Source organism: Thalassophryne amazonica, chromosome 4, assembly GCF_902500255.1.
Source record: "Thalassophryne amazonica chromosome 4, fThaAma1.1, whole genome shotgun sequence".
NCBI lineage: Eukaryota > Metazoa > Chordata > Actinopteri > Batrachoidiformes > Batrachoididae > Thalassophryne > Thalassophryne amazonica.
Genome location: NC_047106.1, coordinates 76236947 through 76259313, shown reverse-complemented (window position 1 = coordinate 76259313; position 22367 = coordinate 76236947). Strand labels below are relative to the sequence as shown.

The 22367-nt window shown below is 40.1% G+C and overlaps 1 protein-coding gene across 1 annotated transcript in view; it reads left to right on the top strand.

The window, feature by feature from the left end:
- The window catches only part of si (sucrase-isomaltase (alpha-glucosidase)), a 309027-nt gene that overhangs the window by 123486 nt on the left and 163174 nt on the right, over positions 1–22367 (top strand). Inside the window, exon 18 of the mRNA XM_034168783.1 lies at positions 15363–15419. Within this exon, the coding sequence (XP_034024674.1) occupies positions 15363–15419 (57 nt within the window). The remainder of the gene's footprint in view (positions 1–15362; positions 15420–22367) is intronic.

Genomic DNA, 22367 nt, shown 5'->3' with positions numbered 1-22367 from the left:
TCACCACTTGTTACCTAGAGAGCATTTCAGCTCTCAGTAGTTGACAACAGAAGGCTATGAAGTTCACTAGTATATAATTATGTAACACTTCACATGACGTACTGTCTGGACTTTGTGATCATGTCTTACGTGCCCTGATGTGCAGCGGGGTGTCCCACTTTCTGCCTGTGTGGCACGTGTTGCACCACTGAATGGCTTGTCATATTAGATAGATACTTTGTGGTGGACGAGGCACGTGCTGTCAGCGCTTGGGTGATGCAAACTCCCAGGATGACAGGGATCTTATTACAGACTGCAGCCTGGCTGTTGTTTGCCCTGCGCTGTGATTTTCTATTTTATTTATGTTGTAATGGCTTGGCAATACAGTTGGAATGGCATTCCTCCTAAAGGGCTTGATGGTGTACATGTCATAATATGTGCATTACATCTGTGACATGCCATTCAGCTGCACTGTGCCATGCTGCACCAAGCCTCTGAAATGCATTGACTTGGGGCAGCAGCATGGTACGGCACATCTGCTCGTGGTGTAACAGCTATCATGATCATAATATTTCACATACATTATCCAACCCATGGAATGGAATGACAGTGTATATGTAATATAAGATTTGTTTTGGATATCAGACCCCCTTCAGACAATAAATGGGTTCACCCAACCATTAACCACGAGTTAAAAAAAAGTTTTTGTGTTATCATTCATATTCTCAGAAACATGGACAAAAAAATTGCCAGGGTATGTAAACGTTTATAAGCACAGCTGTAAATAAATAAATAAATCAAGATGTCTGCTGAATGGTCTTGCCAAGCAAGGTGAAGTTGGTGGATTGCACCTGCACTAAGCAAATACAGTTTCATAGTTATGAAGTATAAAATGTGCATTAGTATGAACAAACCTAAGACAAAGAGAGAGAGAAAATAAAGGGGACTGAGTGTTAATGGAGCAGTGCTGGCATTTCACTAATGGTAATGTGGCATAGTCAGCAGTTAGTGGGAGTGTAGCGCTAGAGATCCTAATGGATCACATTGCATTTTCCTTCTGTCAAATGTTCAGATTAAAGGAACAATTCACTTCTCCTGGTTCCTGTTTCATGCTTGAAAGTCAGTATTTCCCTCTGCTTTAAATATAAGCCCTAACTGTATATTATTGGGGGAGATGTCATTATTTGTTTTAGGGATGCATGATGCTGGAGATAACCCTATTCTTTCCCTTTAATGTTAGCAATATTAACAGGCTGGTTCCCTTGGCAACGGGTGAAGTGTCTGGGGCTTGGTTATTTGTTGGCTGGTATTATTAGACAATGCAGGATTAGTGCCAAAGCATCCTGGAGCTCCCCTTCTGCAGCACTGATGAGCTTGTGGCCTTACGGTTTTATGGTGGTTCCATGGTCTTCATTTCTGCGATTTCTGATGCACGACCCTGCCACAGAGGCTCATGGTGGTTCTGCTGTTTTAATTGTACAATCAGGATGTGAGGCTTGGCTTGGTGGAGGGCGAGGGGGTGAAATGATGGAATTATATTCACAGATGTTTAATGTAGAATGGGAGCTGGTTTGGGCCTCTTTCTTTGTTCTCAAATGCCACATGGTAAGGTCTTTGTTCGAACCCAAGGTGTGAGACCCCAAAATCTGTAATATTTTTCAGTGTCACTGGTTCAGCCAGAGGGTCACCACATACTGTGTCAAAAACCAAACTATTTGGAACTTTGGTGCTATTGGTATAGGGCTTAGCAGCACTACTAATGTTTCTGTTGGAACTCTTTTGACAAAAATGTTGTAGTCAGCTATTACTACAAAATGGCAAACAAGCATGACGAATTGTTGAACTGGTGAAGTTAACTGATATCTGATACCAAGGATATCAATTGAATGGCCATAATCCTGTAACATAAAGTACAGATGTGGCTTTAGTTGTGTCAGCCCAGTCTTGTGCTTTTTTCATGCCCTGTCACAAAATAAATCACATTTTTGTGACATAATTTTTTATTTTACTATTTCTAATCCTCCCCCTTCTCCTAACTCTAATCATAACCATAACATAAGTGTTATGGTATGACACTATAACACTAACCCCCATGACCCTCCCGTGTCACCCCTCATTTTGTGCCCCTGTCACGAAATGAATTTGTGCTCCCCCCATCATGAAAATGGGGTACTTTTCGTGACACTATCACGAACCATAGATTAGTCTACTTTTTGTAATGCCATCATGAACTTGTGAGATTTGGGTGAGTTGAGTCTACAGACATATGTCATGCAGATAATGTAGTAGAAATTATGTTACACTCACAAAGTCATCCACACATGCATTCTGATATCCACTGGGAAAACATGACATGGAATTTTCTTTCTTGGCCTCCCCTCCTCTCATCCCTCTTTTGTCTTACTTTCATGTCCTCCCTCTTTTCTCTCAGCTCTAATGAGAGCACTGACCTCATTGCTGGCAGATTAGAAGTGTAGATAGTAGTGTGTGCATGTGTTTGCATGGCTTTTTGTGATTGTGTGTTTATGTCCATGCCTCAGAGCATATCCAGCGTCGCATATACAGCGTCTGCGGTCAAGTCAGAGTGGCCTGATTAATAAGCGATTTAGCACGGCCTCTTGTGAATAGTACAGAATATTGGAAAGTGAAATGGGTATATAGTGGGGCAAGGGGTGAAGTTATTTCAACAAATGTGTGTGTGGAAAAGCTTCACATACAGTTTGAATCTTTAGGTGGTAAGTGTTTCAGGGTTTGAGTGTAAGATAACTCTGCTTGATGTTGATCAAATGTGGATCAAATAGGTAAATGCATATGGTACAGTAACTTCTGTTCTTTATTAGACTACTGGCTGAGAACAACTGCATTATAGCTGCAGTCAGGATTGCATAAAAATAAGTTACATGCTTGATCAGGTGGTACAGTACCATGGTTGCACCTCTTTACACTCAGGTGTGGTTGTTGGGCACTTAGGGTATTTTTTTTTTTCATCCTGTGTATGTGTGAGACCACGACAACTCACACATGTTAAAGTTAATTCAGGCCTTGTCCACACGGATGTGGCACTTACCCAATACAATCTTTTATTTTGTTGTTTTCAAATAGTGTTCTGAAAACATGGCACCATTTCAAGGTTCATCTGCGTCCACACAAAAACACTAAACTTCCACAGAAAATGAAGAAGACGTGCAAGAGCTGACTGGTGTAAACGTTAATCATTGAAACAGCACAAGCTAAAGTTAAACTACAAAGCAACACACTAATTATACTCAACAAAAATATAAACGCAACACTTTTGGTTTTGCTCCCATTTTGTATGAGATGAACTCAAAGATCTAAAACTTTTTCCACATACGCAATATCACCATTTCCCTCAAATATTGTTCACAAACCAGTCTAAATCTGTGATAGTGAGCACTTCTCCTTTGCTGAGATAATCCATCCCACCTCACAGGTGTGCCATATCAAGATGCTGATTAGACACCATGATTAGTGCACAGGTGTGCCTTAGACTGCCCACAATAAAAGGCCACTCTGAAAGGTGCAGTTTTGTTTTATTGGGGGGGATACCAGTCAGTATCTGGTGTGACTACCATTTGCCTCATGCAGTGCATCACATCTCCTTCACATCATCCGTGAAGAGAACACCTCTCCAACGTGCCAAACACCAGCAAATGTGAGACCCCGATGAGGACGACGAGCATGCAGATGAGCTTCCCTGAGACGGTTTCTGACAGTTTGTGTAGAAATTCTTTGGTTATGCAAACCAATTGTTTCAGCAGCTGTCCGAGTGGCTGGTCTCAGACGATCTTGGAGGTGAACATGCTGGATGTGGAGGTCCTGGGCTGGTGTGGTTACACGTGGTCTGCGGTTGTGAGGCTGGTTGGATGTACTGCCAAATTCTCTGAAACGCCTTTGTAGACGGCTTATGGTAGAGAAATGAACATTCAATACACGAGCAACAGCTCTGGTTGACATTCTTGCTGTCAGCATGCCAATTGCACGCTCCCTCAAATCGTGCGACATCTGTGGCATTGTGCTGTGTGATAAAACTGCACCTTTCAGAGTGGCCTTTTATTGTGGGCAGTCTAAGGCACACCTGTGCACTAATCATGGTGTCTAATCAGCATCTTGATATGGCACACCTGTGAGGTGGGATGGATTATCTCAGCAAAGGAGAAGTGCTCACAATCACAGATTTTGACTGGTTTGTGAACAATATTTGAGGGAAATGGTGATATTGTGTATGTGGAAAAAGTTTTAGATCTTTGAGTTCATCTCATACAAAATGGGAGCAAAACCAAAAGTGTTGCGTTTATATTTTTGTTGAGTGTATAATAATCATAATTCAGGTGAACCTCATTAAGGGCCCCTTCACACATAGCGCAACATTTGGTTGACGTGCGCACAAAGCAGGAATTTCATGCAAAACGTGTAGAATCGTCCCTGCCTCTAATGCCTCGTATACCTGTTGCTACAACGTTTTGCGCACACGAGCGGCTGAAAGACAGGGTGTGCGCTGTGTGGACCCATCGCACCCTGCCGCAGCAGGTGTTGGCCAAATTCCAGGTGACACGCATGAACATCTAACACCGCTCGCATGGCACTTAGAAAATATGTGTCCAGTTGCACTCTTGGCGATCTGACCATCACCTCACCCACGTGAGCTCTGTTCCATATGATGCAGTGTCTGTGCTGCGGCACACCATCCACAAGACGCGTGTCGGGCAGAACACGCGTGTCGGGCAGAACACGTGCGGCCGACTGGATACTCAGGACCAGTAGATGTGGACATGATCAGCGCACACTGCTTCTCATTCATGTCATTTCATGACTGTATGTCTGTGACCATGGGTCATCACCAGAGGAACAGACAGATCATATTTGTATTGCTCGCTTGATAAATGCGTTGTTTTTATATGGTGTGTGATTTTAATTTTATGGTAATACTTCCATGTCCTTCCTGATATGAGACAGATTCCCACAGCTTTCAAAGAACAGCTCTGTAGCTCAGTGGTAAAATTGCTGACTGATAATCAAAGCTTTTGGAAGGCGTGGGTTCACGTCTAGTAGCTGGAATGTGTTTTTCTTTTCTTTTTTTTTCATTTATTCCACATAAGCGGCGCGATGTGGTCCCACAGGTACCGGCTGTTTTTTGTTGTTGTTGCTTTTTTTTCACATAAGCGGCGCGATGTGGTGCACCTCACACTGTTCCTGCTTGAAAGACACTGGCGTGTGCACCAGCTCTCGCACTGAGATCGCCCATCGGCATGAGGTTTCTTGGTGTGCTCATTCGAGCTCTACCACCGTGAGTCACCCTGAGTTGTACGTATTCGCACTATGTGTGAGGTGGCCCTTACGATCTCCCTGCTTCAGCCTATCGGGTCTTATCTAAATGTTCTTCATCATCTGTCTGTCAGTCTTTATCTTGCTGACTTTGTGTTGCTTACAATGCTTTTGATGATTCTCTGTTTCCCAGACTTTAGGATTGTGATATGCCTGGATCAATGTTTTTAGTCCTTTGGACTCAAAGTCTGAAAGTCTAATGTAATCAAAATTCATCTGCAGTGCTCCGTGCATGGTGAGGCGTGCACATTGTGTTGTCCGGGTGTCATGCCCGGCCCAGTTCCAGGCTTCAGTCCTTATTTTCCCTCTTTATTTGGTTCTGCTCCTTCTGCCCCAGGCTTGTTTTATTAATTGTTACTTTCATCATGTGTTTATTCTGTGTTCTATTTTTTGCTTTGTTACTTTCTTTCTTTGTTACTCTTAGACTTTGGCCATGTTTCAGTTCTGTTCTTGTTTTGTTCTATCAGTCTGTGTTGTCATGGTTTATCATTTAGTTATTGTTTGCCTATTTTGCTGTTTTCGTTTCTGTTATATAGTACTGTGATGTCAGGTTTTGTTATCACATAGTTTCTGTTTTTCTTATAGTTTGTCTGTTCCGGTTTAGTTTTGTCGTAGTGTTTAATTTCCCATTATTCTGTTTATCATGTTCTGGTTTGCTTTTCAGTCCTGTTCAAGTTTAAGATTCGTGTTCAACATTCGTGTTCATGTTTTCTTTGTATGATCTTTAGTTGTCATGTCTGTAATCTCTTCACTGCTCACTTGCGTCTTCGTCTGCACTTCTCTCAGGTCTCTAAGTAGTCATGTCCAGTTTCATTTTTATCACAGTCTTCTTCTGATCACGGGACTCTCTATCTGCACCTGCACTTTCTCATCACTGTTGGCCACGCCCCATTCGTCTGTCATTTACTTGCCCATTTGTCACTGCCTTGCTGCATCTCTTTTGCCTCTTAGTTTTCACCTGACCACGCCCCCTTCCAGGCTCCTCCACCACGTGCACCTCATTATCCTATTACCACCTGTTCTTATTTAAACTGCTTCAGTTCACTTCCTCCCTGCTTGTTTGTTGATTTCATTCACTTACCAGCACTTTGTCTTGTCCTGTTTCTGCCAAGCCGCGTTTTTGACTCTGCTCTGTGTACCAGATCCTGCCTTTTGCCTCAGCCCTGATAACTCTGTTTGCTAGTGTACTGACCCTGCTTGTTTTTGACCACGTCCTCTGTCTTGTCCCTGCCTGGTACTTTTGCTCCGTTGACTGCCTTCCTGTTACCGAACCCAGGCCTGAATTAAATCATCCTTTAATCATACATCCTGTTGTGAGCCTGCATTTATGTCCAGCCTCTGTCTGTGCCTCGCCTCCGCTCAGCCCTGTCACCGGGGAGTTTCTCAAGAATTGTTCACTGAAATTTCTTGAAATTTGGTAGTGACAATCCATGGGGGCCTGTCTGAACCTGGTACAGTAAGTTGGACTTCCAAAAGGCAAAACATGCATTTTTTTTTCATAGTGTTCAATTTATTGCACAATAACTGTTTCTCTAATGTAACATAAACATTCTTTAGCAGGCTGCCTTCAGGCAAAGAAAATCTCATTGTTTTGAATCCTGGTATGGGCACTCAGGAGCCCCCTGCTTCCCTCAAAAGGGCAAAAAAGAGGCAGTTTTTCACAGTTTATTTATTTGTTTATTTATTTATTTTGTAGGGAAAAAAAGTTCTGTAGCCTTTTCTCTACTTTTCCAAGATTCCATGGGAGGCTGTCTACAGAAAATAATAATAATAATAAATATTTTTGTCTTTCAATCATGCTGATGGCCCCACAGGACCCCAAAATGTCCAATACATACATTTTGGATACTTATCATAGTATAACTAAAAAACTGCTTCATAAGTTTTTCCTTGATTCTGCACATGGATTCCTTGAACCAATGTCTACCTACACCATAGGTGTCAAAATGATTCCAGAAAGGGCCAAGAGGGTGCAGGTTTTCTTTGTAGCTACCAACTCCACCAGGTGATTTCACTGATGAACTCTACCCATCTGCTCAAAGTGATGTTCATCAGTGAAATCACCTGCTAGAGTTGGTGGTTACAAAGAAAACCTGCACCCTCTTGGCCCTTTCTGGAATCAGTTTGACACCTATGACTTACACAATGACTTTCCTTTACCTTGAATTCCACTTTCCCCTATATTTGGTTACAATTTTTCTTTTTCCAAAGGATGTCAGGGTCTCTTGACCCAATTTTTCTCACACCAGGTCTCTCAAATTCAGATCTCCATGAAGCCTAAATAGTGCCTGCCTAACTGTATACTAGCTACTTTGTGCATGAGCTGGTTCAGCCATAGCTGCAGGAAATCTATCATCCTCTTTCCAGACAGTGTTTGCCTCGCCTCCCTCAACACTTTCTTTAAATATATCTCTGCTTCAAAGTGCTCAAATAATTGAACAGAGATAATTGCTTGTCATAGGAATGTCTTGCAACAAGATAAATTATGACCTTGTTTCAGATGGTAGAGAATCAAATCAAATCAAATCAATTTTATTTATATAGCGCCAAATCACAACAAACAGTTGCCCCAAGGCGCTTTATATTGTAAGGCAAAGCCATACAATAATTACGGAAAAACCCCAACGGTCAAAACGACCCCCTGTGAGCAAGCACTTGGCGACAGTGGGAAGGAAAAACTCCCTTTTAACAGGAAGAAACCTCCAGCAGAACCAGGCTCAGGGAGGGGCAGTCTTCTGCTGGGACTGGTTGGGGCTGAGGGAGAGAATCAGGAAAAAGACATGCTGTGGAGGGGAGCAGAGATCAATCACTAATGATTAAATGCAGAGTGGTGCATACAGAGCAAAAAGAGAAAGAAACACACAGTGCATCATGGGAACCCCCCAGCAGTCTAAGTCTATAGCAGCATAACTAAGGGATGGTTCAGGGTCACCTGATCCAGCCCTAACTATAAGCTTTAGCAAAAAGGAAAGTTTTAAGCCTAATCTTAAAAGTAGAGAGGGTGTATGTCTCCCTGATCCGAACTGGGAGCTGGTTCCAGAGGAGAGGAGCCTGAAAGCTGAAGGCTCTGCCTCCCATTCTACTCTTAAAAACCCTAGGAACTACAAGTAAGCCTGCAGTCTGAGAGCGAAGCGCTCTATTGGGGTGATATGGTACTATGAAGTCCCTAAGATAAGATGCGACCTGATTATTCAAAACCTTATAAGTAAGAAGAAGAATTTTAAATTCTATTCTAGAATTAACAGGAAGCCAATGAAGAGAAGCCAATATGGGTGAAATATGCTCTCTACTTCTAGTCCCTGTCAGTACTCTAGCTGCAGCATTTTGAATTAACTGAAGGCTTTTCAGGGAACTTTTAGGACAACCTGATAATAATGAATTACAATAGTCCAGCCTAGAGGAAATAAATGCATGAATTAGTTTTTCAGCATCACTCTGAGACAAGACCTTTCTAATTTTAGAGATATTGCGCAAATGCAAAAAAGCAGTCCTACATATTTGCTTAATATGCGCATTGAAGGACATATCCTGATCAAAAATGACTCCAAGATTTTTTACAGTATTACTAGAGGTCAGGGTAATGCCATCCAGAGTAAGGATCTGGTTAGACACCATGTTTCTAAGATTTGTGGGGCCAAGTACAATAACTTCAGTTTTATCTGAGTTTAAAAGCAGGAAATTAGAGGTCATCCATGTCTTTATGTCTGTAAGACAATCCTGCAGTTTAGCTAATTGGTGTGTGTCCTCTGGCTTCATGGATAGATAAAGCTGGGTATCATCTGTGTAACAATGAAAATTTAAGCAATGCTGTCTAATAATACTGCCTAAGGGAAGCATGTATAAAGTGAATAAAATTGGTCCTAGCACAGAACCTTGTGGAACTCCATAATTAACCTTAGTCTGTGAAGAAGATTCCCCATTTACATGAACAAATTGTAATCTATTAGATAAATATGATTCAAACCACTGCAGCGCAGTGCCTTTAATACCTATAGCATGCTCTAATCTCTTTAATAAAATTTTATGGTCAACAGTATCAAAAGCAGCACTGAGGTCTAACAGAACAAGCACAGATATGAGTCCACTGTCTGAGGCCATAAGAAGATCATTTGTAACCTTCACTAATGCTGTTTCTGTACTATGATGAATTCTAAACCCTGACTGAAACTCTTCAAATAGACCATTCCTCTGCAGATGATCAGTTAGCTGTTTTACAACTACCCTTTCAAGAATTTTTGAGAGAAAAGGAAGGTTGGAGATTGGCCTATAATTAGCTAAGATAGCTGGGTCAAGTGATAGCTTTTTAAGTAATGGTTTAATTACTGCCACCTTAAAAGCCTGTGGTACATAGCCAACTAATAAAGATAGATAGATCATATTTAAGACCGAAGCATTAATTAATGGTAGGGCTTCCTTGAGCAGCCTGGTAGGAATGGGGTCTAATAGACATGTTGATGGTTTGGAGGAAGTAACTAATGAAAATAACTCAGACAGAACAATCGGAGAGAAAGAGTCTAACCAAATACTGTCATCACTGAAAGCAGCCAAAGAGAACAATATGTCTTTGGGATGGTTATGAGTAATTTTTTCTCTAATAGTTAAAATTTTATTAGCAAAGAAAGTCATGAAGTCATTACTAGTTAAAGTTAAAGGAATACTCGGCTCAATAGAGCTCTGACTCTTTGTCAGCCTGGCTACAGTGCTGAAAAGAAACCTGGGGTTGTTCTTATTTTCTTCAATTAGTGATGAGTAGTAAGATGTCCTAGCTTTACGGAGGGCTTTTTTATAGAGCAACAGACTCTTTTTCCATGGTAAGTGAAGATCTTCTAAATTAGTGAGACGCCATTTCCTCTCCAACTTACGGGTTATCTGCTTTAAGCTGCGAGTTTGTGAGTTATACCACATAGTCAGGCACTTCTGATTTAAGGATCTCTTTTTCAGAGGAGCTACAGCATCCAAAGTTGTCCTCAAAGAGGATATAAAACTATCGACGAGATAATCTATCTCACTCACAGAGTTTAGGTAGCTACTCTGCCCTGTGTTGGTATATGGCATTGGAGAACATAAAGAAGGAATCATATCCTTAAACCTAGTTACAGCGCTTTCTGAAAGACTTCTACTGTAATGAAACTTATTCCCCACTGCTGGGTAGTCCATCAGAGTAAATGAAAATGTTATTAAGAAATGATCAGACAGAAGGGGGTTTTCAGGGAATACTGTTAAGTCTTCAATTTCCATACCATAAGTCAGAACAAGATCTAAGGTATGATTAAAGTGGTGGGTGGACTCATTTACATTTTGAGCAAAGCCAATCGAGTCTAACAATAGATTAAATTCAGTGTTGAGGCTGTCATTCTCAGCTTCTGTGTGGATGTTAAAATCGCCCACTATAATTATCTTATCTGAGCTAAGCACTAAGTCAGACAAAAGGTCCGAAAATTCACAGAGAAACTCACAGTAACGACCAGGTGGACGATAGATAACAACAAATAAAACTGGTTTTTGGGACTTCCAATTTGGATGGACAAGACTAAGAGTCAAGCTTTCAAATGAATTAAAGCTCTGTCTGGGTTTTTGATTAATTAATAAACTGGAGTGGAAGATTGCTGCTAATCCTCCGCCTCGGCCCGTGCTAAGAGCGTTCTGACAGTTAGTGTGACTCGGGGGTGTTGACTCATTTAAACTAACATATTCATCCTGCTGTAACCAGGTTTCTGTAAGGCAGAATAAATCAATATGTTGATCAATTATTATATCATTTACTAACAGGGACTTAGAAGAGAGAGATCTAATGTTTAATAGACCACATTTAACTGTTTTAGTCTGTGGTGGCGTTGAAGGTGCTATATTATTTTTTCTTTTTGAATTTTTATGCTTAAATAAATTTTTGCTGGTTATTGGTGGTCTGGGAGCAGGCACCGTCTCTACGGGGATGGGGTAATGAGGGGATGGCAGGGGGAGAGAAGCTGCAGAGAGGTGTGTAAGACTACAACTCTGCTTCCTGGTCCCAACCCTGGATAGTCACGGTTTGGAGGATTTAAGAAAATTGGCCAGATTTCTAGAAATGAGAGCTGCTCCATCCAAAGTGGGATGGATGCCGTCTCTCCTAACAAGACCAGGTTTTCCCCAGAAGCTTGCCAATTATCTATGAAGCCCACCTCATTTTTTGGACACCACTCAGACAGCCAGCAATTCAGGGAGAACATGCGGCTAAACATGTCACTCCTGGTCCGATTGGGGAGGGGCCCAGAGAAAAAATGATGAATGAATGAGAATGATCATAAATGAATGCGCAGTGAATTCAACAAAACATTTGCTTATTATACTACTTTCACCCCAGAAACTCTTTCACCTTTATAATCAAAAGTAATCACAGTTAATGGGATGGGGCTTCCATTATGTAATGTACTTTCTACTTAAAAAAAAAAAAAAGTTATTTGTGTGTGATTATATGCATGTGTAGAGTAATTTGACAATGAACAAAGTTGGAAGGGCCTAGTCACCAAGCATCTCTGGTGCTGTTAAATGAATCAAATGCAGAAAAGGAAAATCTTGCAGTTCCTTGAATGGCAACTTGAGCCTTGCTACAAAAGTGAGTCACTTCCCCCAGAATCCCACATTAAAATATCCAGTTTTCAAATGGAAACAAATATGTTTACAACCTGGAGCAAACATGATTTTGGTCTCTATGACACTGGTCAACACAATTTTTCCTGCATGGAGTTTTTCAACGGATTTTGGGTGATTTGCAGGCGCTGAATCCAAATCTTGTGTTAATTTTTGCCGATCACATTACGTATTTGAGATATGAAAACATATTTCTCGTATCAAGCATTGAAACAAAAGCTGCAGTCTCACACACCTCATTGGCACCATAAATGATATTACGGCTCTTGTTCACATTTTGCGAATCTGGTTTACAAACGATGCTTTTGATGCTGCATTTATGCATTATTAGTGGTGTCAAACACGTGAGTGAATTAGTAAATTTCTTTTAATCTGTGGCACAATCACTTCCTGCTTCCTCGTTAGAGCAGTGCACCAACACTACACCTGACCACAACACCATTTTAAGACAAACAAACCTATGCACACACAGATGAGGGCAGGTGCATTTGGTAGTTACACAATGTGGGTGCTTGGTGTGATAATGACAACTATGTTGGTTAGAAACTAGTAATTAAAACTGCACTGCACATTGTGCCTTCTGTAAGGTAGGACCCCCAGTCTCTTTTTCTACCTTTTATGAAACATCAATGCCTGTATCATTCAGGTGATTTTCTTTTTGTTTTCGTTGTCTCTTTTTCTCACTGTACTTTATGCAGCTCTGTTTCTGTGTCATCCCCTCTGGTTTTCATCCATGTTTGCTCTTGCCCTCCTCTTGCTCCCTTTCCCTTTTAGCCCATGCTTTCATCGAGCATTGCCTCCCTTATCTCATCTGCATATTCTTAATCACCTTCTGCCAACTCAGCCTTTTGATCCTGTTTCATTTCACCCAATATCTCTTTTTTTCTCACTCATCTCTCAGTCCTTCTTATCTACCAATCCTCCCACCTGATGATGCTGCCAGCATTAATCTTTAACTCACCTGATCAGACCCAATCTCAGTCAACAAACCTTAAAAAATATTCGAGGATATAGAGTCTGCATCTTGTCCTTCTCACTACAGTTAGCAACTCCACTAATTCTTATGCTCACTTTCCATTAGTCCGTGGGGGGATATATGGGCACGACTAGAAAATAAGACAACAGATGATGGATAAGGGGAGCATCCATTTCTGAAGGTTGTCCTCCCACATACTATGTAGCAGATGTGAAGTGATTGATGTCAAGCTGTGGATCTGGAATTGAGAAAATACATTATTGGTTTAACCTGTTATGTGGCCAGGTCCATACGTTTCTGGACAATTACACTTTTTCGGGGCTGGTGCAAAGTCACTGACGGTTTGGTCCTTTCTATATGTGTGTTGTTTTTTGTCATGTCATAGCTGTGATCACACAGCTCACCGGCTCTTCCTCTCAGCTGTCATGATGTGTCAGGTGTCATACAGTTGTACTCAAACGTTTACTTCCCCTGGCAGAATTTTTGTTTTCTTTTTTGGCCATTTGTCAACAAATATGAATGATAACACCAAAAAAATTGTTTTCAGTCATGGTTAGTTTTTGGGTGAAGCCACTTATTGTCAAACAACTGTACTTACTCTTTTTAAATCGTAATGCAAAATGGAAACTGAAAATTGTATGTATACTTTATGGTATGAGCCTGCTGCGACTTATACTGCAGTGATATATGGAGCAAGTAAAGAATATTCAAGGGAGTAGTTTTGTGAGATGTCACATGCAGCATCACAAATTACCAGAAAATTGTTTCAAGCTGACTGGACCGGTTTATGGTCTCACCAATTAAACTTTTCTTGAATATTTTTGATCCTGTATCAAATCTATTAAATGTTCCAAATAACAGGCCCGTGTGTGTGTTGGGGGGTGCTATCTATCTATCTATCTATCTATCTATCTATCTATCTATCTATCTATCTATCTATCTATCTATCTATCTATCTATCTATCTATCTATCTATCTATCTATCTATCTATCTATCTATCTATCTATCTATCTATCTATCTATCTATCTATCTATCTATCTATCTATCTATCTATCTATCTATCTATCTATCTATCTATCTATCTATCTATCTATCTATCTATCTATCTATCTATCTATCTATCTATCTATCTATCTATCTATCTATCTATCTATCTATCTATCTATCTATCTATCTATCTATCTATCTCTTTCTGATCTTTGCCATTTGTTCTCCTCTCATATTTAATTTCTTTCACAAAGAGCAAGGATGTGACAATGCTATCAAAGATTCATCATTCTCCTCTTATTCATTTATGTCTGCTCACCATCTTGAGACTTCAAAGGCTGTCAGCTATCAGTTGTGACTTGATGCTGTCTTTCTTGTCACCTGTTGCATCACAGCACTGAGAGAATTGAACGGCTTTGTGGACAGTCTTGTGAAGTTAGGATTTAAATGCCAGAAAAGAGATTGGTGGCATTTGAGGTTTTACTCACAAACATGTAAGACCCTATTTTACACCCAGTAGACAGCAGCATAAAGCCCTGCAAAGTGTCTACACCCAACACATTATCATTTTTACACTCAGCACCTGCATCTTCTAAATCACACTGTGATTTGCACTCCTGTGGGTGTGTTGGTCTAAAAATGAAATATGTGAAAGGGGTGACATTGACGTCTTCCATCACGACCAGGTGTTTGCACCTTTGACTCCCAAAATGCCTGGTGCCAAGGCAAATGCTGTTAAGTTGTGTAGAATATGGGTAACAGATGTGCCTGAAATAAGTGCCTTAATAACGCACATTCACTCTGCATGCCTGCAGATATCATCGACAGTCACATCCAATGGTAAAATAATAATTTGATGTCTTATCATGGAGACTGTAAAGAGGAACAGAATAAAAAATAAAATTATGAAGAGTATTTGGGATAATGAAACTTGGATTTTACAAAAGCACAATCTCTCCCTCCCTCTGTCTCATGAGGCAGGCTACATTATTTATGTGAAATACACAAAAAGTGAATACACAAAAGAGAAACATTATATGAAATGCTATAAAACACAGAGAGAGAGAGGCTGCTTCACTACATTGTCTTGCGAAGCTTGTTACCACTGTCCACTGTGCACTTTAGCATGTTGGTACTAGTCCATTAAGGAGCCAGAAATCTGGTTATTTCTGTCCACTTCCTCAATACCACAGAGGTGTGGCACAGTCCAGTTTAAAATTATTGACAGGTCACTCTGATTAATTTATATTATGATCAGAAAATGCTGACCATAATGAACCCATATATATATATATGTGTGTGTGTGTGTGTGTGTGTGTGTGTGTGTGTGTGTGTGTGTGTGTGTGTGTGTGTGTGTGTGTGTGTGTGTGTGTGTGTGTGTGTGTGTGTGTGTGTGTGTGTGTGTGTGTGTGTAGCTGTAACTGAACTATAACTGTTCTTTCCTGCAGGGAGTGACAAAGGTTTGGGCATATATCCCAGATGCAGTGTGGTATGACTACGAGATGGTAAGACTTTTCCTTGTTCATTCCCATATTTACACATTGTGATACAACAAATAATAACAAAAAAAAAAAAACAATTATAATGATGATATTAGCTATTATTGGCTGTTAGAGACAGGCTTTTGTGGATATTGAGCTTATGTACATTCACTGTAAAAAAAAAAAAAAAGTCAATCAACGCTTCAATAAAAAGTTCAAATTTACTGCAATATAGACAACATATGTCCCAACATTGCATACAAGCAAGGTCAATCTGACTTTCATGAAATGTGAAATATATATAGCCCTTAATGCAAAGCTTTTACATTCATTGCATTACATTGTACAGGTGTACCAACTATCAAGAAGTATCTCAAATGCTGCACAGATAAACATAACATAATTCATCATTCTTGTTACGTTCTTTACTTTGGCACACACTCAAACACAAGCACCCAAAGAACATGTATCACATGAAAGAAGTTCTTTGTTTGAGGCTGAAGCGCTGCGGAGATAAGACTCAGCAGGAGTGAGGACAATGATAGAGTGAAAGGGGAGACACAGAAGAGAGGAAAGAGACTATCTTCCTGACAGAGAGATAAAAGAGGTGTTGAGTTCCTTTGGGACCTTATTTGGGCGTCACAGTCGTGATGTAAAGCGCCCACTGATCAGATGAATGATTAGATTGGCTGTCCTGCCGCCAGCCTCTTGTACTGCGTGGTCTCCTGTGATTATAGGTGGGAGGATAGAAGGGGGTATTGATGGAGGAAAAATAGCATGAAAAACAAGTTAGCAAGGAAAGAAATTTAAAAAAAAAAAATACAGAAAGGGTGCAATGGGGTGACAAACCAGGGAGATGAATTTTAAGGAGGGTTGAAAAAAATGGAGAGGAAAAAGTGGAAAGAAGGAGAGAGTTTGGGAGGACACAAATGGCATTGAGGAGTGGGATGATAGGAGGATTGGCCAAAATGGATAAAGCAAAAAAGATAAGAGAAGACACCTTAAGCTGGGCAGACACTGTACGATATTTTAGTCGTACTTGGCTCCAGCTCAAACTGTGCGACTAAACTGCAGGGTGTAAAAGTTCAGAGTGCACGATTAGTGTTCTCACGCTGTACGGCCCGATGCTCTGATGCGATCTGACTGCTCACATTGTACGTTCAAAAACCACACGTCGCACTCGTGTTTCCAGAAGCAAAACGTAAACAGAAGCTTTTTTCTTTTTCTTTTTTTTCAAACTTTATTTACATTTCTTATTTTTTACGAAAACTCTTGATGGGAGGCTTCAAAGTAAAAAAAAAAAAAAAAATACAAAACTTTAAATGAGTTGAAGAATAATGGGGGAAAAAGAAACAGAAGCTGCTCTCCCAAAGAGATGATCACTGTTTATGCTCTCTCTGGTGTTTGCATATGCACAGTGCAAGAGACGCTTGTAGCGCTGCTTCGGCAGTGGGATACCCTCACGACGGCCGACCAGAATATCAAACAGGTTTGATTTTCATCCGACCATACGATTGCCGATCGGGAGGTGGTTGTGAGAGGTTAAACGCAGCTCATTACTTCATGTATACTACACGATGCAGGAGGCGCGATTAAGCTGAAACTCGGCGCGATCCAAAAAATTCTTGCACAAGTGAAAAATCGGCTGAAAAAGGGCCAAAACTCGCACAGTGTAAGCCCAGTTTTAAGGCAAGTATCTCCCTGGACTGTGACAGCCTGTGAACGCCATCTGTGAGGAAATTTGCGCAGTTCGGCACATTTGCAGCTGTTCACCCTCCCCTTGCCTCAGTCACAGGGCGATGCTCATGCTTCACTTGATTTTTGAACAAACCTAAAGTATCTCCGCAGTGAACTCCCTCACGAAGTCGTCAGGTGGTCACCTTGTACCTCTTATCATGTTGTCTCTGCAACTCAGAACGTGCGCAATATGTTTGACAACTTGTGAGGGGTTGACACACACTTTCCCTTTTATGTGACTGTGAGGACTGAACACTCAGAATCAGAACTGAATTTATTGCCAAGTAAGTTCGCACATACAAGGAAATTTATGTGGTGTTATTGGTGCATAAACACCCGGCTTGCACGTACGTGATCAAGCTGGATGCATCCTGTCCGCCAAAGACAAGCTGCACGGACCAGATTGATTGTGTTTATTTATTTATATATTTATATTTATTTATTTATTTATAGAAGGGGAAACTAAGTTTAATGCTCCTGGTCGGCACACACTCCAATAACATCTGAAATTGCTTATAGACACTCAACTAACTCCAGCCCACACATATTCTACTGTATTTTAAATGATGACAGACACACACACACACATTAAAGGGGGATGAAGGAAAATGGGATAAAAAGGAATTAGAGCACTACGAGAGAGAATAACAGAAGAGGGTGCGGGGGAGAGTAGATTGGGAGACATGAGTCTAAAATTGTTTTAGGTTGGTCTGAGGATTTTGTCCTCGAGGGAAAATAAATTAAATGTGCTCTTTCTAGTCCCATAGAGAAATCAGTGAAAGGGACAATGACAGCGAGAAAGAGAGGAAAAGAGCGAAAGTGAGAGAGATATATCTGCAAGGATGAATTCAACCAAATAAATGACATTATCTCATACTACTAAATCATTGACAAATTTGTAATACAATGTCAGATCAATGTTTAAATACTGTTGCTATAGGAATCAGTTGCTACAATTGCTTCAAGTATTTTCTTTGACTGCATTTATAGTTATAACACAAATAATAGTCACTGTCAAAAAAGTGCAGAAAGACAGCAGTAACAGACTATCTGGACGCATAGTCTACAAGCAAGATTTGCAGTGTGTTGACATTTAAACAGAAAAATAAATGCAGTGGTATGCTTTTAAGAATTGTTGTGTTAACTACAAAGTTTTGCAAGGTATACTTGAAATACCCACAGTAGTGGGCACAGACAACCAAAAAATTAACTTCAATAACAGATAATCAGATAACTGAAAAGTTATCTTTGATAAACCACCCAAAAATGTAGAAGTTACAGATAACCGATAAATTCCAGTATTGTCTCTGGTAGATTTGCAACTACAGTGGTCCCTCGTTTATCACGGCAATTACGTTCTAAAAATAGCCTGCGATAGGTGAATTCCGCGAAGTAGTCAACATTATTTTTTTACAATTATTATAGATGTTTTAAGGCTGTAAAACCCCTCACTACACACATTTTCTCACTTTTCTCTCCTGTGTAAACACTCTCAAAGTTCAAACCTTAGTAGAAAAATAAGTCCAGTATTATAGAATGAAACCAAAGATCAAAACCTGTTTTCATGCCCAAACATTTGTTTGAGAAATAAAAATAGAATGTTTTCCTATAAATAATTATGATGGCTTTTAGAACTAACAAATTTAATTTTAACGATCACCCTACGAGGTTGGACACATAAGAAATTATTAATAGTAACTGACCAGTATTTCACAGTTCCTCTGATCGTGCCTCTTCGTCGTGGCGCCGCTCCGCAGCGTCTTTTTCCACCTCGGTGCAGGTGTCTTTTTCCGAGTGATATGGGTAGTTGGTGCTCTTTTTTTCTTCTGAGCGAGAAGATTCTTATAAACAGACACACGCAGAACACAATGCGCATACTTTTTCTTCGCTGCTGGAGCGCTCTGCATCAAAACAGTGAGTGTAGTCTCTGGACCTGTTGCCAGATTTTGGCTGCAACTAAGCACAGCAGACAGTTAAAAAAAAAGAAGAAGCATGCAAAATTACACTAAAAAAAAATCCACAAAACTGCGAAAGGTGAACCGCAATATAGCGAGGGACCACTGTACTAACAAACTGAATTTGAGTTTTAACACCACAATCACTTCTGGTAGCATCCAGAGTGACAACAGACCCAAACAATGAGCCCACACTTCTGTCTTTGAACATCATGCCTCCTGCTAGAAGCTCTTGTTTACTACATGGCTTCCAACACAGGCACAAACTGAGAGCAGCCACAAAGACCACCTCTCTACCCAATCACAACACTCCGGTCAGGCGGAGGTCTTGGAAAATAAAGCCCTGATGAGTTATGGTTTGGTGTATAAAAAAAATTAATCCTGATAGAATAACTCCATTAATGTCAATTCTGTCATTTGTACAAAGTTAAAATATAACATATATCTTTTAATGTTGAATAATGCACTAATTCTGAGATTTTGTAAAAAACACAGACAGATCGCAAAGAATTCTGGGTAAAATATGCCTCTTCTGCTAAACACTGATTAGTTGAATCATTCATTATGTAAACCAACACATTAATGTGACGTGTGTCGTGTGTTGGTGTTTACAGACAAATGTGCTTTTGTAAAATATTCCATTTTTATTTGTAAAAACAGGCATTTTTACGGAGCCCTGGAAGTCATCGCAAAATGTTTTGCATGTGGAGAGAAAGTGCGCTCATTTTATTATATTGTGCGCTCATTTTATTATATTGTGCACACGTTTTATGATGTGCGCACGTTTTATGATGTTGTGTGCACGTTTTATTATATTGTTCACACGTTTTATTATATTATAAAACGTGCGCTCAATATTGTCTTGACACATAAATGTTGGCTATTCACCCTATTGACGTTTCAAATCCCGCAAAACCTCAGAGAGGTCGCCACGCTGCGAGATCTCAGTAACATTGAGAACTGCATTGAGACACTCTGATCACGCTGCACTTTAACCACTGCACACGGACAACACCATTAACATCGCAACATAAAACTATTTTTATATTGTGCTTAAAACTCTCATGAATATATTTTCTGGGTTTTTAGATGTTGTTATTGCGTTTGTTTTATGTAAACATGGGAGACTCACAGGCTGTCTCTCCATTAGTTTCAATAGGAGCTGTGAGCTACGCTTGCTTCCTGATCATGTCATTCTGGGGGAAAGTGAACTTTGCTCTTTAACATCTTGATTATTGTTCTACAACACTGTTTGTCCTCTTTGTTCAAGACTAATATATATAATATGTCTGAAATTCGGTTTGCGTTTATTAAATTCCATGCAGATTAAACGTAACAGACACAGATTATTTGTTATAATTGTTTTAGCAAGTTTTCAGGGTATCATGCAGCAGTCTCTTATTAACGTGATGAAAAGCATAAAAAAATTACATTTTTGTAGTATAATATTCATTTACAACTGTCATTGTGTTGATTCTCTATGTGTTTGACTGCAGCGACTCTCTGGCACACAAGGGATTATGGGATACGTCAATAGGGCAAATGAACACTACTGGCCAGTAGATGGCAGTAGAGACCTTGAAGACTTGCCAAAACAAAATTCCAGATAATCCGAGTCTGCTACATTTAAAATGCGTGGAATTTAATAAACGCAGACACAATAACAACGTCTGTAAACCAAGAAAATATATTCACGAGAGTTTTAGGCACTAGAGGTTAATGCTGTTGTCCGTAGAGCCTGATCAGAGTGTTTCAAATGCATTTCTCATGTCGTGAACGTACTGAGATTACCCTATCCTACCCATAATGCACTGCTGGGAACAGCATATATCCACACTAAAACCTTAAAAATTAGCGCATTACTTTAAAACTAAAACATATATCTGATATTTTCACTTTATAAACTTCAGACATGACATTAATTTAAATAACTTGTCCAAAATTAGTTTGGTTAAAAGTTGAACCATAAATTAAAAATGTATGCCTCTGGATGACTTGGGTAATATTGCCTGCATTTCAGTATGGGGTTAAGAGAAATGAGTTTTTATTTTTTTATTTTTTTGGGGGGGGGGGGACCAGTAGTTCTTTGTCTGCAGAGGATAGAGCGGTTTCTTCTTAAAGCAGCTCTTCTCTGTTTTGAAGAGGGTAGAACTACACATCAACTACGAAACATTTAGCAGGTAGGTGCTCAACTGATTTTAAGTTTTATAAATATTTGTAGCTGTTCAGCTTTATTTACCACGTTATCAGTCTAAACATTATCGGACAAAAATTTATTGCAAGATAATTAGTCTGATAATGGTTTTTAAAGTTGTCTAAAAAGATAATCCGATAATGAAAACATTATCTTTGATCATATAGGTTATCGGATTATCAGAACTGTGCCCACCACTGAATACCAGTAACATGTAAATATAACCCTGCTTCTGGCAACTGTACAGATGACTAGATTACATGACTTTAGCACCAAATTCACATTTTTATATAAAACTAATCTCAGACTCTATCCTATAATTCATTGTAAATCTTTACTTGTGAACAACCAAGACATTCAGTAACATAGTGATCACATGATCACCTACATTTGTTTGTTTGTTAAGGTCATGCAAAAAGTGAAAATAATCAGCCATAATTTCGGAGCTCATCACCAAAGAAACTTCCAATTTTGCTCATATTGTTCCTCTTAGGGAGACGCTCTCTGATTGACTGTGACCTTCGAATGTCATGAACTTGAACACAAAAAAAGTGCAGGAAACAATTGCCAAGGCGTGTAGTGTGAGAAAAAAGGGTTTAATAGGGTTTTTGAAAATGGCGGGGTTTTTGAAAATGGTGGCAGGAAGGAAGATGGTGGCAGGAAGCATTTTTGAAGATGGCGCCTGTGACTGGCGTGGCCGTCGCTCGGCTCCTGTTGTGTTGGTTACTAATGGCCACTTTTACAACATATGTTATTTTAGCAGCCCGACTAGCAGATGGAGGTGTCTTGGCTTTACGGACTTACGATCAGGACTCTTTGTTTCATATCAAGGAGATGATGGAGAGCCTATTTGCTACACGAGACAGGTACAACCAGGCGTTTCCTCCGCCCCTAACTATCGGCTCTGACTCACCTGATTATCCGCTGCTGTTGAGGGCGCCGTGTAAGATCTGCAGGAGACTGAGGAAAAAAGGCTTTTTGGATAAGAGGAGAAGAGGCTCGCGGGCTGGTGTCCAGGTGAAGAGAAGGCGTGCAGTGGCGCATTTGGGCGCCAGCGCCGGTGGCCGAGGACGGGCTCGCTTCCTC